The 18,215-nt window shown below is 33.2% G+C and overlaps 1 protein-coding gene across 1 annotated transcript in view; it reads right to left on the bottom strand.

Moving 5' to 3' along the window:
• The window catches only part of PDE10A (phosphodiesterase 10A), a 736,567-nt gene that overhangs the window by 91,789 nt on the left and 626,563 nt on the right, over positions 1 to 18,215 (bottom strand). The window contains 2 exon segments of the mRNA XM_074309355.1: positions 8,748 to 8,797; positions 15,521 to 15,641. Of these exon segments, the coding sequence (XP_074165456.1) occupies positions 8,748 to 8,797; positions 15,521 to 15,641 (171 nt within the window).

Raw genomic sequence — 18,215 nt, 5'->3', positions numbered from 1 at the left:
CTGGTATTTCCTTCTCCAACTTATTTTACAGATGAGGAACTCAGACAAAAGGGATTAAGTGACTTACCTAGGGTCACAAAGCTAGTATTTTAGGCCAGGTTTGAATTCATCTTGATTAACCAATCTACTGAGCCACCTAGCTGCCCCATTTTTATTACATACTCTTTATTTCAGATTTTAACTACTAAAATAGAAACACTACAAAAAAATCAATCACAATTATCAAAAATGACTCATCAATGACCTAAGTATCCTAACAAAGTATGTTATCCTCACAAATATCCAAAATTTTGCTTTTTCCTATTATGACGGGGACTTATTTAAAATGTATTTAATAGTATTTTACCCAAGAAGACACTAGGTGGCAGTATTAATCAAGATCTAAAGTTAAAACATTTGCGTTCAACAAATATTTATAAAGCATTTGTTTCATGTAGAATATTGTTATTAGGCCTTAGGGAAGATACAAAGTTTAACTAAAACAGTTATTTACTGAGAGATCATCCAAACTATTATTGAAATGACTTGAACACTTACCTAAAGACTATAAAAAGTAGATATTTGGCCCCACATTCATTAAGTCTTAAAAGTGAAAAATGGATTCCCAGAATATTTATAACACTGGAAAATGAGTGATTAATAGAATTTTTAGTATAAATAATAAACTGCTTATGACTGTTTATATAAACCCATGTTTTAATTATCTCTGCTGCACATCAAACAATATTCTTTTGATAATACTAAAAGAATATATACTACATGGAGAAGTTTAAAGTTCAATATTTTTCACCACTCATTGAACCATATAAAAAATAACAAATTATTTAAAATATGCTATATGGTTAAAAATCAGTAAATGTTTTAAAAATAAGGCTTTGGGAGAATTGACATAATACTTCTTCACTAAAAAAACAAACAAAAAAAACCCAAGGCAACTGATTTTCAAATACCAAACTCACAACACCTAGAAATTAGCAAGTGATTGTTTACCTAAAAAGTAAACCTTGTCCTTGAAGGACAAAAGGTTTCCCAGTAGTTAACTACCGTTTAAGAATTAACTACTTGCCAAGACACCTTTTAGATATTATATAAAGTCAACAATATACACCATACTTTTTCTAGTATATACTTTAGAATGTATCATGTGTGTGCATGTATATATGTGTATTTATATAATTCTGTAGACATAAGGGCAACACAATATGTTGCTTCACAACAAGTTAGGAGAATCGGTTTCTTCATTCCTTAGCTATCTGACTTTGCCAAGTTACTTCCACTGTATGGGCTCCGGTTTGCTTATAAGTAAAATGAATGTGGTCTATGAGATGATCTTGAAGGTTTCTCCCAGTGCTAACATTTTATATTAGATATATACTTTACCAACACTTTCACTCTGACTTTATTTAGTCATCTACTTTTGAGAAAATAAATAACTACATGATATAATTAAAAAAAAAAAAAAAAAAAAAAAGGGAGGGTGAAAAAGCATGAAAAGCCTTACTAGAATACATACTGAATTTAGAGTCAGAGAATCTGGATTTATAATTTAACTCCACAATTTACTATTCTGGGGAACTTAAAAGTCATTTGACTCTCTAGACCTCATTTCCTCATCTTGAAAATAAAAGGGAAGGACTAGATGTCTTCGGAAGTTCAGATTTTTACGAATCTAAACTTATAATTCTATGAATTTTAACAATCTGTTTAAAACTGCAGTTTATTTTGTTCTATAGTTATATTTGCTATATACCAAATGGCTTCTGTTCTCATTTGTTACTCCTATGAGCATATCATAATGGTATTTGTTAGACAATAGTCATTTCCTAGAGTTTATACTTGAAGCAAAAGAATGGTACTCCAAAAGATGGCAGAAATTAGTTTATTCTAAAACTGTTATTGACTACCGACTATATGCATAGAACTGTGCTGGACAATGACGCAAGGATGATAAGGTGATGATAATGCTGCTTCTTGGTGTGAATTTGTGGTAATTCATATACACTATTACTAATAATACTTTTTATGTAGCTCCAGAAGATTATATCCCAAATTCTTCAGAAATTGATAGTACACGGGAAACCTATCCTCTTCTCTCCAAGAGGATACAGATTAATACCTCTTGGCATCATTTTCCATAGCTAGAACTCAAAACTTGGCGGCTAAGTCAATTCTCCAATGGTTCCAAATGATTAAATCCAAATTAAGGGATGGCTCCAATCTATAAGAATCCAAATCAGTCAGTTCCTCCCCAGTTAATCCATAGTAGCTCAAGAGTTAGAGGTATATCTAACATCAGCACTCAGTTAAGTTCTAATTCATTGTTGTAATAAAATAGGGTATTCACAAGAAACTGTAGTGTTAACAAACACTGGTTTACATTCTGGAGAGCAATATGTAACTATGTATCAAATTGTGTATACCCTTTGATTCAGCAGTGTCTCTACTGGGCCTGTATCCCAAAGAGATCATAAAAAAGGGAAAAGAATCCACATGTGCAAAAATGTTTGTGGCTGCTCTTTTGTTGCTCATTAGTTGAAGAATGGCTGAATAAGTTTTGTTATATGAATGCTATAGAATAGCACTGTTCTACAAGAAACAATCAGCAGGTTGATTTCAGAAAGGCTTGTAGAGACTTTCATGAACTAGTGCTTAGTGAAATGAGTAAAGCAAAGAGAACATGCACAACAACAGCAAGATTATACAATGATCGATCTGATGGATGTGGCTCTTTTCAACAGTGAAGTTATTCAGACTAGTTCCATTGATCTTGTGATGGAGAAAACCATCGGTATCTCTAGAGAATTCTGTGGGGATTGAGTGTGGATCACAACATAGTATTTTTACTTTTTGTTGTTTGTTTACACTTTATTTGTCTTTTTTTCCCTTTTTGATTTGTTTGTGTAGCATGATAAATGTAGAAACATATCTAGAAGAATTGCACGTGGATTACTTAATGTCTAGGGGAGAGGGTGGAGGATTGGAGGGAAAAAAAATTGTAACACATGTTTTTTTGTTTTGTTTTGTTTTTGTTTTTGTTTTTTGCAAGGGTTAATATTGAAATCTATGCAAATGCTTTGAAAATAAAAAGCTTTGAATTGTAAAACAAACAAATAAATACTGGTTTACCTAGCCCTAACACAGTAAAAGTAAACTACATGGATACAATGACATTTAGCTTCTACATAAGTGGAACTTTTTTATACCCTTAGGCAACCAGAAAACTGCATCAAGGGAGCAAGAGTCCATTAGATCTTGTAATATTCTGATTGATTTTCTGGAGGTCTTGGGAACAACTTTTATTTTAGTAGTATGATCACCAGGAGAATAGCCAGGGATAAAGTCCAAATTCTTTATTGTCTCCTTTACTTGCCTGGGGCTCGGCTAGTTTTCTGGAGGCCCTTCAAGACAGGACTTGGTCTCAGTGGAGAAATGAAGGAGGACAGGCCAGCCACCAGGGTAGTATGAGATGGAATGAATGTCTTTGGCTGAGTTTGTCCCAACTTATATACTCTATTATAATTACATCACCGTAGGTGTGAATCTTGTAGTATAGGTGTCAATCTTGCAGAACTATATTAAGTACTAAGTAGATGTACTTAACCAGAGATCTATTAATCACCATGCTCAACTAGAAAACCATTGTCTTATCAATTCCACTGAGTTAACACCTTCTTGTAAGAATCCTTGCCTAAGTATATTTCTCCAGAGTTCTGGTCCATTACAAGGTCTCAGGGATAGCTTTCTTATCTTTGAGGAAAAATGAACCCTGCTAAAGGAAAACAGTAAGTGGGAACTCTTACCTATTATATCAGATAAATCAGTTCACTACCAACTTAATTACAAGAATCTCAAAGGACTTAGCTTTTACTACTAATAGCATAACTTTTCAAATTGAGAAATCCTGATCCACATAACAATCCATGAAACTGAGTTGTGGGAACTCTTGAACTCCATAGTCTTGCATAGAAAAGGAAAGATGACTTTGTATAGGATGTTCTCTGCATTTTAAATTGTGCCCTTCCCTTATTTATCTTTGTTCACAAGAAGCATTAAGAATTCAATTGTAACATATATAACTGGATTTACAGCAAAATAAATACCTTCATGCTACAGAAAACAGATTTTTTCATGCTCTTTCATTCCCAGTCACCACAAAAATATATAATTGTACTATTTAGCCTATGCTTATAGGATAGACCCCTTCAATTTACAGATGAATTCACTAAGGCCCACAGTGTCTTTAAGTGATTTGACCAAGGGTATATAGGAAATGATAAGAGGTAAGATTTAAATCCAGCTCCTTTATCCCCAAATTTAGCCCTTTTTATATACTGTATCTTTCTTCCCTAATTTGTTTCCTTTGTACATTAGGGAGCTTCCTACTCTGTTTACCCCTGGTAGTAATTCTAGCATGGATCCATAATGCTACTTATAAATGTTATCCCTCATTATATGAAAATGTGATTTCAAAATCAGAAAAGTGAATTATGTGACAAATTTGGTCCATAAAAATCAGTCACTGCTTCCAATGCTACTCAGATTGTTGGGACTATACCTTCTGTTTCCTACATCACTAGCTCATACAATGATAAAATACATTATACCTGGGTGTCCTCTTTCTATTAAATATCAGAAATCCATAAATAAGGAGATAAAACAAGTCTTTCACAACTGCAATCACGAAAGAAATCTAGCATGATTCCAGAAGATAGTGAAGCTAAACAATGTTAACGGGAGTCAAGCTAAATCTGACCCTGCTTATAATTAATTTTTTTAATCTTTTTTTTTTTTTTAACTCAAGTTCTTAGGTGTGCTGCCTTTTGGGTGTCCAATGGCTAAAATGTATTCTACAGCTAATTCCCACAAGCTAGTGATAAAAACAGAGACTTACATATTACAAATGGAATGCAAGCTTAGTTTGAATTTGCCAATTTTGCCAAGTACTTTGCACAAACTTTCATATTTAAACCTTACATTAAGCTGAAGTAGATACTTAAAGAAGTTATCTCCATTATAAAGAGGATATTGCAGACAGATTAATTAAATGACTTGTCCATTGTCATACAGCTATTAAGAGAGGATTCAAACTTAAATCGTGTTGACTCTAGCTCTAGTGCTCTATTCACAAGGCTGTTTTCATCTGCTACTAAAGACCAGTGATTTCGCTATAGCTTACTGGTGTCATCAACTTAAAGTCACATGATTCTCAATTATAATCATGACGGACCACAAAATTCTTGTCCATTTTAAAGAGACCTGGCCTTCCTGGTTACCATAGCAACTGCAGCTCTCTTAACTCTTTTAACATATCATACATCTCTCAAAATCTGGAACACATTTACAGATGCCTTGTCCCCAGTACAAAGCTAGCAAATCTGGTGGACAGAAGGAATATAAAAGAACTCTTAGTATCTAAGTTCTCTACAGCTTTAGGAAGCATGATAACTTAAGGAAACACTGACCCCATTATCCAGGACAGCACTTCAGAGTTCCCAGAGATCTGGAAACAAATCAGAACACACTGAAATGTTTTACTAGTTAGATATTCCAAATTGATATAGACCAACTTTTATCCACTAGAATTATTATGGTCAATTTAGGATCAAGATGTCTAGTATTATTTCTGCATATACAAGAAAAGAGTCATTGCCTCCCAAGATTTCCATCATTTATAACTTTATTAACAAATTCATCCTTTACTGTGATTCAAATTTTGATTTTAATAGTTCTTCCTCTAACTTTTTGAAAGATGCAATTATTCTGCAATCACAGCAGAAATTTGTCATTTTTAGTTTTTAGGTTTTTTTTTTTGTTTGTTTGTTTTTTAAGCTCCTTTAGGATTTGTCTGGAAAGTTGAAATCCTTCCTCACAAACATATCTCATATAATTTGAAATCCATATCAGAAATTTGCAATCAATTTTTTTAAACAGGGGTATATACCAGGAGTCAGTAAACTATGGCATGAAGGCCAAACCCTTCCTGCAGCCCTCATTAATAATAAACAAATAATAATAAACAAAGAACAAGGGTAAGGAAGAGAAAGGTTTTTCCCTCAAACCAAATTTGATGAATATAGATCTGTCTTATCATAACAAGGGCTATACTATAATCAGCTTCAAGTCATGTGATTTACCATTGATAAAAAACTTCTTTTTTTTAAAATTATACCATGTAGTTATTTATTTTATTAAGTATGATGTAGTAAATCTTTGAGAGCCCCCTCAGTCCTTCCTAATTCCATGATAATGGCACAGGGCAGAAGACTAGACCAATTTAAAGAAGAGAGAAATTATGGTTGATTGCTTATACAATCCACGTGACATTATATAATTGAGGTTTCTATTGAAGAATTATGACAGCCTTATGTGGCAGCTAACACAGGAAAGTTCAATTAGATAATCTCTCACCCAAGCCCTTGGATATCATTTACCCATTTAGTCTTCCCAGATTTTAGGTGATTTTTAGTATTCCTTAGTGGACATGTCTAAGCTTGGATGCAATCTTGTGATGTTAATCAAAATCTTGGGACCCATAGCTGAATCATAGCAGGGATGAGAATCCCTAACAATTACTATTTCTTTCACACAGGCTCAATACCAACAAAATGACTGATCCAAATCTGGCTCTCTTGCCACCAGAAATGTTCTGGAAGTTGTTTGAAGAATTCAGAGCCAGAGTAAAATGCCTAATAAACTATTGGGTATATTGCTTTGTTTTCTGGAGATTTAGATATCACTATCCCAAAATATTATAATAATCGTTTTGAGTTACTAAATCTTATTTTAACTCAGTCAATGCACACTGACTTTCATGTTTAGCACTTCTCGTGTATGTGTGTGTGTTTATAAAAGACGGAATTACCTGTTCTATATATAATTCTGAGGTTATAAGTATCTTTTTATTTATAGTTAGTATACCAACCACAAAAAATACTTTGTAAAGTTAGATAAAATAAGTTTTAAAAATTCATTTGATTTGTTATTAAGAAATACGAGTGGTAGATCAATAGAATAAGTTAGATACAAATTATATTACAGTAAATAACCACAGTAATTTAGTATATAATAAAAATGCAAAAATTTAAACTAATGAAACAAAAACTCATTATCTGCCAAAAATTTCTAGGAAAACTAGAAAATAGTATGACAGAAACTAGGTACAGACCAACATCTCACAGTATAAGCCAAGATAAGGTCAAAATGGGTACATGATTTACACATAAAGGGTGATACTATGATCCAATTAGTAGAACAGAATAGTTTATCAGATCTATGTATAAGGAGAGAATCTAGAACCAAAGAAATTATAGAGAACATTTCAAAATTTCAAAAAAAAAAAAAAAAAAAAAGATAATTTTGATTACATAAAACTAAAAAGATTTTATACAAAAAAACCAATGCAACCAAAATTAGAAGCAAAGCAGAAAACTGGGGGGTGGGGGAGTTTGCAACAAGTACCTCTGATAAAGAGATTTTTCAAATAGAGAGAGAACTGAGGATGACTGGAAATGGCTTAGAATTTACAGGATGACCTTGATATCTTCAATGTCTAAACATTTCACAATGCCTATTATAGCCACCTTTGTGGCCATTGGAACAAATTATTTTCATCTAGTTATTCCCATGGGGGAAGTCTTTCCATGCTTGAAGTAGAACATTCCCCTATATCACCGACTGGCCCATCAAGTTATCCTCAACATGATTTATACCATCTGCTTACATGGTGTAACCAGGGTGTGGCCACCAGGCCACATAACTTCTTAAAGCCCCTAGTAAGAGTAGGGAATATGGAAATACCAAAAGTAGATAAGCCTCCCTAAAAAGGGCTTTTCAAGTTACATTAGAGTATCCTCCCTGAATACTTCATAGACCCCATGAGTATATAGCTGATGTGGTCAATGAAGCACTTAGTAAACTAAAATCTAAAAGAATCTAAATCAAAAGAAAGCTCAACCAATATTAGCTTTATCACAATGAAATTTTGTATAATCTATATTATAAATCCTACTATTCAAGAATAATTACAGTATGCTACTTTAAAATTTTAAGAAATATATATGCATGCATATATTTGATTCTATAACAGATAAAGGGAACAGAATATTGTTAGGAAAAAAAATCATAATAAAATAAATATTAGAGAATTTTTATTGCCTTGAAAACAAGCTAACCAACCAGATACAAGAAGATTCTCTCTTTGTAGATACATGTTTTCAAGCTTCTCCCTACCAATCTACCTCTCACAGATCATTTGAAGAAGCCACAGATAACCTGGAAAGAACAAACCATTTTTTCTCGCAACTAATATTTTTAAAATATAGATGAAACTGCTATTTCTGCCCCAAAAAGAACTGAGGGTCACTGTTTGAGGAGTCATTACAAATAAATATTAAAGTAAAGTAAATATAATTTTTCATTTCATTAATAAGTTTTCTAAACAAAAAATACATTTTCAAAACAAACATGTTTTTAAAAAAGAAAATATTAATTTATATATATATTTTAAAGTTTTAATTTTTAGAAAAATTTCAGAAAGAAAAATACTTATTGAAAATAATTTGAATTTTTAACTGATACTTGACATTTTAGGTAATTCTTTATGGCTCAAAACATTTTACATATATTATTTCATTTAGTTAATATCATTTCCTATGAAACTAGATATTAGTTTTTATAAGGATCTTCAAAAGAATAGCTATTTTCATGATACCATAAAGTATCAGAATCTAAATCCATTATACACTTACATTATTACAGTCTCCCAGGAAATAGAGTGCAAATCCATCTGCTTTTGTGGCTGCCAAAATAACAATAAAAACAACAATTATTCGCAAAAGAAAATAAAAGATGAATTTTCCAAGTTAAAATGTTAAATATATTTCACTAAATATTTCTGAATATATCAGTGATATCTTAAACTCCTAAATCTTCCTCATGTTCCGTATTCAATCAATTACCAAGTCTCATTGATTCTACAATCATATTTTCCCCACTGGTGGTTCTCCATATTCACATGGCAAACACTCTAGATCCTCATCATACATCCTGATTAGTCTCACTGCTTCCACAATCCTTCTGCCAATGCATTTTTTACACTGACTAAATTTTCCCCAAAGCAAAGATCTGACTGTACTGTTCCTCTGCTTAAGAACAGTCAGTGGTTCATATATTTTCTACTTCTACAATCTGCCTACCTTTCTAGACTTGTTTTACATTACTCTACTCCATATATGCTATGTTCTCTAGACAAACTGGCCAACTTTCTGTTCTCCATATTTTGTGTTCTTTTTTCTGCCCTTATTTTTTTGCATAAGTTTTTGGTCAATTAGGTAAGTCAATAATGCATTCCTTTAGTGTAATTACTATTATCATCATCTTCTTCATCATCTTATGATCATATGTATCAACTAGGAGAATATATAAGCTCTTTGAGGGCAGGAATGGTTTTCACTTTTCTCTGTGTTCTTTTCAGCATTTATACATACTACCTAGCAAATAATATGGATTTAACATTGATAAAGTATTTAAGTATATAATGAAACAATCATAAGACTTAAATTACAACTCAAAGTTAGGTTCTCCCTGCCTTAAATACTCTTAATGGTCTAGGATAAACTCCTAATATTAATGAAAATATATTCTAGCCAATATTGAACTCCAGCAGTGCACAGTAAAACTTTGGCTAATCAATATGTTTGAGATAATTTCTCACTGATAATCAAATTTTCTAAATAACTAATAGCTTCACTATGTTAGTATGCAAACATCATTATGGATAAAAACCTTTAAAATAAATCACATACCTCCTTGGCTTATTACACAGATGATCATGAATACAAGAGAAAAAAAAATTTTTTTAATGACTCTGGATGATCATTCTGAATATATCACTGGGCTGATTCCCTCTTTCTCTACTTTAGAATATACAACTTATTTGCCCTCAAACTAAATTGCTCCAACTGAGGTACTTTTCTAATTATTCTTTTTCCTTCACTCTGCTTGCTGTCTTCCTTTTCTTATTTGATTTTACAAATAAGATATGACACTTAAACATGTTTGTAAAATGGGGCAGCTAGGTGGTGCAGTGGATAGAACACCAACCTTGAAGTCAGGAGTACCTGAGTTCAAATCTGATCTCAGACATTTAACACTTCCTAGCTGTGTGGCCCTGGGCAACACCAATTGCCTCAGCCAAAAAAAAAAAAAAAAAAAGCGTTTGTAAAATAAACAGGGGAAAAGGTTCTGGTACTCTGAAAGTGTTCTCCTATATTTATTTATTTGTGTGTGTGTATATATATATATATAAGTGTGTGTGGTGCGTGGGCACATGTGCACACATGTACTTACAAGAGATAGACTTTATTGAGTAGACTTTATAATATCTACTTTTTACTACTTTTGAGCCTTCCACTCTTGTTTCTTAGTTGCCAGTTATGTTTTCCATAAGTAAAATTTTCTCTTAATGGAGAATAATTGGAACAAAGACCTCTTTAACCTCATGCTGTTCACCCTGGCTCCTAGCCTGGGTGGCCAAGCCAAGATGGGTAGCCGAAAGAGGTAAGGATTTTGGTAGTGAACACGTGGGTCTTCTGACCAGGTGTTCACTTGGGAACCAACAAGTCAGGGCATCAGCTAGGGCATTATGTGAGTAGGTATAATAAAGGCTTTTAAGATTACACGTGGTTGTTCTTGAGTGCGCTACCGGTTATTAAGCTATAGATTCAAGAGATTGTGGCCAGAGACCTTAGAAGGCCTCAGAGGAGGCGAGCCGGGTAGAGCTCACACTGCAAAGGACAGTGGTCAAAGGTACTCTGGTGGGTCTAGGACAGACTAGTAATTGTAACTGCCAGGAGAACACGTTACAAATGGTACAGTGGTATAGTGTATTCTTGGGAGTTAATTCACTTTTTTTAGTTAATTTCTAATAAGATTCATTCCCTTACTCATAATCCATCTAGTCTCTTGCCCTATATTTTATTTTCTTAAAGGGCTGAATCAAGTTAGTGGGTCACACTTATATAATCTACCTAAAATTGACATAAAAGATATGTCCCAGTACAATGCAAGACAAAAGGTCATCTTCTCCCAAAATCAGCTGCCTGCTGAATTGAAAACTGGTACAAGATATCATATATATACATATTTTCAAGGAAAAAGTAACTATAAGTATGTTTCCACAAAAAAGTTATCAGAAGGTACCAAAACCTAAAGTTCTAAAGCCATCCAGTCACCCTGGCTGACACAAAGCCCCTCAGACTTTCATTAGTTCAAAAACTCTCCTTCCAATTTGTTTTCCACTTAATTTAAAAATAGATCTTTTTGATAGACTTCATCAATTGCTTTGATGAACCTATTTTAAAATAATTTGAGCACTTGACATTCTTGTATATGGAAGTACATGTTTTAATTTTATGAATGGCTTGGGATAAAAGAATAATTGACCTATTTTTAAATCTGACAATGAAAGACAGTTACTACATCTGGTAAAGTATTAGAACACAAAAAGATCTTCACAGGCTACAACTTAGACTCAAATCTAGTGAAATCAAATTTTTAAAAAAGAATAAAGGAAAATGTAGGGAAAACTAAATTCATAAATACAAGATGTGGGAGACATGATTAAATAGAAATTCATCTGAACATGATCCAGGAACTCTGATTGATACAATGATAAGCCAGGAGTTCAGAGTACTAAAGATGAATCATGCCACCCACCTTGTGCCAAAAAAGGAACAGATTTAAAATACAGAATGAGATATGTATTTTTAGATATAGTTAATGTGAAATTTTATTTTGCTGCATTATATGTATATGTTGTGAGTTTTCTTTTAAATTTTTCTACTTGACAATAGCATATAAAACTAGAAATCATAAGTTTAAGTTGTAGAGGAAAAGATTTAGGTATGAAGTAAAGAAAAATTTCCAAACTATTAAGAAAAAGTGGAATAAGTGAAGAGTTGGATACTCTCTCAATAGAGGTCTTCAAATAAAGACTAAAGAAGCAAGAAAAAAATTATCCTTTGTCAAACAAAAAGAGAAGGAAGTCAAGGGCAGCATGGACTTAGAATAAAAACAAATCTGCAAAGCAGTGTGGAGGGAAATTCCAGCTCAGAATAAGCAATATTGCTTCTTAAATAGTTAAAAAGCAATGAAAACAAAAATAAGTCTACAGGAAACTTGGCACCGTAAGATCCAGATGAATTACAGGATCAATTTGAGAGTAGGCAACACTATTGTCATTCTACCCAGGTTACTTTTACCTTCGGAATCCAATTTTTAGCGTGCAACAAAAAATTTGGTTTTACACACATATATTGTATCTAGGATATAAGGTAACACATTTAACATGTATGGGATTGCCTGTTATCTAGGGGAGGGAGTAGAGGGAAGGAGGGGAAAATTTGGAAAAGAAGTGAATACAAGGGATAATGTTGTAAAAAAGAGGGGGGGGGGAGAGAGAGAGAGAAAGAGAGAGAGAGAGAGAGAGAGAGAGAGAGAGAGAGAGAGAGAGAGAGAGAGAGAGAGAGAGAGAGAGAGTAGGCAACACTAGCAGGAGAACAAGAAAAATAGAACAAATGTGTCATTGTTCCTATAAGGTTCTGTTTGGGTTGTCAATAATTTTCTTCATTAGTTCTCCTGACATCACTGCATAAATACCAGTATGGCACACATGCCACACAACAGTTATTCCTTACTTTTCTGATATGTGACAGGAACTGTGTTAAGCACCAGAATCCATCAAATGCCTGTGTGATGAACTGAGTCTCACTGACTTTCTATGGAATTAAAGATCATAGAACTAGGAGGGAACAATTCCTTAGTTTTACAAAGGAAGAAACAGCAGCCAGTATGTGCCTTACTAAAAATGTCAAGAAGTAGAATTTTAACCATCCTCCAGCCCTATAATTGACACTCTTTGCATTATATCAGAGCAAAATATATTTTTCTCATTACTCCTTTGTGAGGCAATACCACTCCTACTTCTTGACTATCTAGTCTACTCAGGAAGATCTTTAAAATGGGTTTATATCCTCAACCAGTGTTTTATCTTTGGCTGAGAGATAAAAATTGGCTGGCTAGTTAACTTCTGGTATTATTGTGATAAGAGATTAACATCAGGTAAACTGACTTAAGAGATCATAAATTAAGGAGATTGAAGAATTTAGAAAAGAATGAGAAGACTCATAGGAATTAATACAAAGAAAAATCAATAAAAACAGGAAATAATATACAATAGTGGACATACAACAATAAACACAAAATAATCCAAACTGAATGCTGTAAAATTATAATGATCAAGCTTGGTCAAAGAAGGCACTTCCCCTCATTTCTTTGTAAAAGTGAGGGAATAAAGGTGTGGGATTATATACCAGATTCAATTTTTTTTGATATTTTTCTTCTCCTTCTAAAACACTACTCTCTCAGAAGGTAAGTAGTAAGGGAAATACTGGGAAATACCAAAAACAAGAGGTATAAATAACTAGTCAAATATTTAAAGGAAAAATAGCAACAGTATAAAATGATAAAATTATTCTGTATCAAAACTTTATTCTGACTATCAAACTGGAATATTGTGATGACATAACATATCTTTCTCTCTTTTGTATTCTTTCTTTACATTTGTTATCTGATCTTTTCATTAACAAGTCCAGGGCCTAAGTCCAGAGGAAAGAGAATTACAAATGACTAAGTATTTTTTTAAGTATAAGTATTTTTTTGCCTGCTAATATACAACTAATTTCATTTCCTGTGATTGTAGAAATTGCCACGTTTATTCACACTTGTTTCCTCTTAAAGAACATAATCAAAATATGTAGGAGTAAGGTTTTTGTTGAGTATAGAGACTATTGGTCTCTGCTTTCTTCCTTCTGAATTGTATTATCTAAAATACTTTGTAAATTTTCTTCCTTATAGTAACAATTGCCTTGAAGACTTAAAATACTGATTATTTAACATAAAGAATCTTATCGAGTACTTGGTAAAATTTTTCTACCTCTCTCCCCTCTGCAATAGATAAAACTACACCCTTCATGACAGTTTTCTTGCAAATACATATCATGAGTATTACAAATGAAATGAATGTTTCTGTATGTATTTTGAATCATAAGACCAACTCTGGCCAATTAGTCTCCTAGCTTCTCCAATATTTGTGAGCCATTCTTCCATTTAATTATAACTGTCTTTTGTCTTTGAGTTTCATCTAAATCAATCAGTCAATATTAATATAATTTTATTCCTTCAGTGGTATATTTGGTCACTAAGTTCATTTTATAGATTGTCTAAAGTTATATATTTGTTAGTATCTCGATAAGTTTTTCCAATATTGCCCCTATCTATGAAAGTTATATAGAAGTTATATGAAGTTATATAGAATCAAGAGCCATTTTGCAGACTGCTATTGTCAAATAATTCTGAACTAAGCATGCAGCCAATAAGTGGCATGCCTCTTTATAATTAGCTAAATGTCTTCTAAAAACAGATATAATACTTGGGCTACACTTAAATTCTTTCCATCATCATAAAACCTGATGGAGATTATTTTCTACTGGCATAGTATTCAATAAACTCAAGGTAAACTCCATGTCACTCCATGTATCTGACTAGTTTTGTGGAAGATTATTTAAAGAAATCATGCTATTTTCATTTCTAGGATTTGTATTGTTTCACAGACTCAGGTATCTCTGAATTGGAATGAAGCTCAGAGATCATCTCATCAAACCCATAGCTAAACTCAAAATTCTTTCTACTTACCAATGGTATAGGCAAGGCACATTGTTCATAGACCTTTGGTGGTTTACCACCTTCCCAAGCATTCCATTCCACTTTTGTAGAGATCTATCCCTCTTTTCAGCTCTACAATTAATTCTGTCCAGAAGGGTCTACGACTACAAATCTAATCACTCCTCTATACAACTCTTCAGATTCTAAGACATGTTTATCATAGATTCTCCACTAAGAAGTAGAAAGGGCCTTTAAAATCATTTAGTGTTCATTTTATAGATAAGGTAAAATCCTGAAAGGTTATGTCACTTACCCATAAGCACATAAGCTTTAAATGATGGATTTCTATAAATCTTCCAGGTCAAAGATCCCCAATTCCTTCAATTCCCATATTACATGATGTCAGAGTCTTTTAATTATTTGGGTTGCCCTACTCTTGACATTTCCAATTTATCTCAATTTAACTTTTTAGATGTTGGATATATGTCATAAGACCACTTGATGATTGTCATTTGTTTTCAGTGAGCTCAACTTTTATGCAAATATTTCATAAATTAATGAACTCTCAGATTCAGTGTTTCCTATGTAGACCAGACCTACTGAACTTCTAGTGTGGAAACTCCCTATGAAGGCAGGTTCACAGCTACTAAGGGGCACTTAGAAATTAAATGATTTCCCCTGGAACACAAAGCTAACATATATCAAAGGGTGGATTTGAATATAGGTCTTGCCAGTTCCACTATGCCATATTCCTTTTTCTCAGAGTCCTATATAAAGGATTAAAAATATTTTTTCTTACCTATTTTGATGAGTCTACTCAATTCATAGAGTAGTATCTGGTTGTCTCCTCCTGTATCCAACCGTTGTTCTATATAGCTGTTTAGTTCGTATACAACGCCTTGCATATTTGTATCCCGGTACTTTTGAGTCAAAAGTAATAAAATAAAATTTTAAAAAAGTAGTTTAGCATAGTGGAAATGTTATTTGATTAATAAAATATGCTATCAGCATGTTACAAAATCATGTACTAGATATACTTTTTTTTTCCCAAACAGATAACATTTAATTTGCCAAAGAACAAAAAATGGGTCAAAAGACCTAAAAATTAACAAAAATCTTGCTAAGATTACTTTTTTCAAAAAGTACCCATAGAATTACCATATATTGTTTCTAAATGATAAACACTTTAAAAATTAAATTTTCAATGGCTTGGTAGATAATTCTATCATGAACTTTCATTAGGAGGAATCATAATCTTGATTCCAAAGTCCATGAAATGGTGTAGATGTTGAAATATCAATTTATGGAGTATCAATTTAAGCCAAACCTTCATTCCAAATTAGTTCTGTAGACATGACCAAATTAACTTCCATGTTGAATATTAATACAATTCTGTAAATGTTCTTTGAGTGCCCAGTATGTGCAGAGTACTGTGCCAGGCACTGTAGGGAATGCAAAAGATAAGCAATATAGTCTCTGTCCTCAAGGAGCTCATAATCTGATTTTAAGACATATTAACAGTCATCACAAGAGACACTCAATCCATCAATCACTGTGGTCAATCACGGGCTTTAAAAATTCTTAATTAGCTAGTATCAGGATCCTACCTGCAGCTGATGCTCCTTCATCCTTTTCTTAACCAGCTGCAGCCACTTTCCCCACATCTGCAGGCCTAGATTCTGAAACAATTTCCTACCTAGGCAGAAATTATAAGAGAGGGAAGAGAGAAGACTGTCTCTTCCCTAAGATCAGGCTCACTTAAGTTTATGCTGATCACTGATGCCTTATATTCAAACCACCTGATCAGCTGGGCTCCTGACTCTTGGATGCTCTGACCTGAGATTATTCTTCCCCACATTGCCAATATCTCAGGTCCTTTGGTTTGCTCATGACCACAATAAATTACTGGCTCTCTCTCCCATGGCTTGATGATCTCCTGGCTCCCAGACTGTTACACTGTACATGCCCAGATCTAGCCTGGCCTCAGTCCTTCTCTATATGGCTAGCCAGGTCCAGCAGCTGCCAGGGTCTACATAGAAGTCCATAATAATTAATCTTTCAAGAAACTATACAATTATAGTTTAAAAGGGGTCATGAAAGGTTATCCACCTACTTGATTGATCATCTATAGAGAAGACTACACTACAATTGATCCAAGAAGATAAAAAGCTAACCTATTATGAAACATCTCCAGAGAAAATATTGTATAACATTTCATTCTAATGTAACACCTCCATATAACCCTTCATTCTGCAGTTTAAGCAACTTTGTTCTCACTTTTTTAGTCGTAGATCCTGAGATCACTGGTTACAATCCTCCGTAGTAGAGACCCTTCATATACATGAAAGTTGACGTTATTAAATCATCCCTCAGTCTCCCCTTTTTCAGGATGGATAATCACATTTCCTTTAACCTTTCAATCAATAAAATGAACATTTATTTTTGTTCAAGACACTGTGAGGAATACAAACAAACATAAGACATGTACCTAACCCTAAAGGAGCTTATGATCTACTTGGAATGACAAGACATAAAGACAAGAATAGCTTAATAACAATATAAGACTTACATAATGAAATTGCTTCCAGAGTTGTCAAATTTGAGGTGATAGTAGGACATTTCTTCATTTATCTTATTTTCTAATCTCAATCTTATGTCATGTTAATTTTTGTATTTTTTTCAGTTTATTGTGTCAAATCTTTGGTCATGTATATAAAGTCATTTTAATACTGTCATAATTCATCAAATAATAAAATAAATATCTATTGACTCCTCAGTGAAATACAAATGATATTAATGAATGAGAAAGCCTCAAAATTGTCCCTGAAGAGCTGCTTGGCTCCCAAGATTTCAAGGGAAAAGAGGAAAAAGAGGGCTATAGGGACATGTAAAACTTCTCTCCTCCCCCCAAGTCTTAGCCTCTAATATACTTCTGAGAACAGGTCTTAAATACATGAAGGATTGTTATACCTGTACTGAGATTAATAACCAGCTGTTTTCCATCTCCACTGAACAGGAAATGGGCTGTAGCACAATTTATTAGAGACCAAGAAGAATTTTCTGATCTTAAGTTTAGCATTGGATGTCCGGGCCTCAGCTTCCTCATCTGTAAAAGGAAGGGGTTGGACTAGATGAACTATAAAGTCCCTTCTAGTTTTATCTAATATTCTATGACTCTATGAACCAAGACTGATAGGACAGTCAGATGGAGAAGGGCAAGAAATGTGCACTTCTATGTATGCCTCAGACCAAAATGTGGTCTAAACTGAGTTTCAAACACCGACATAAATCAGTTTGGATAGCAATCATATAGAAAGTGGCCCAGATATGCAACATGTGAAAGATTGCCATATGTTCTTTTTAAACCTTATAGCACCATATAAATATGTTATCATATGCAAACTGTTATATACTGCTACATTTCTTTATAAAGTGGGGGAGAAGGGCTAGGGAGGGAGGAGAGAAGAAGGAAGGGACACAGTCAAAGAAACAAG

Source organism: Sminthopsis crassicaudata, chromosome 4, assembly GCF_048593235.1.
Source record: "Sminthopsis crassicaudata isolate SCR6 chromosome 4, ASM4859323v1, whole genome shotgun sequence".
NCBI classification, from domain to species: domain Eukaryota; kingdom Metazoa; phylum Chordata; class Mammalia; order Dasyuromorphia; family Dasyuridae; genus Sminthopsis; species Sminthopsis crassicaudata.
This window is presented reverse-complemented; position numbering and strand designations above follow the sequence as displayed.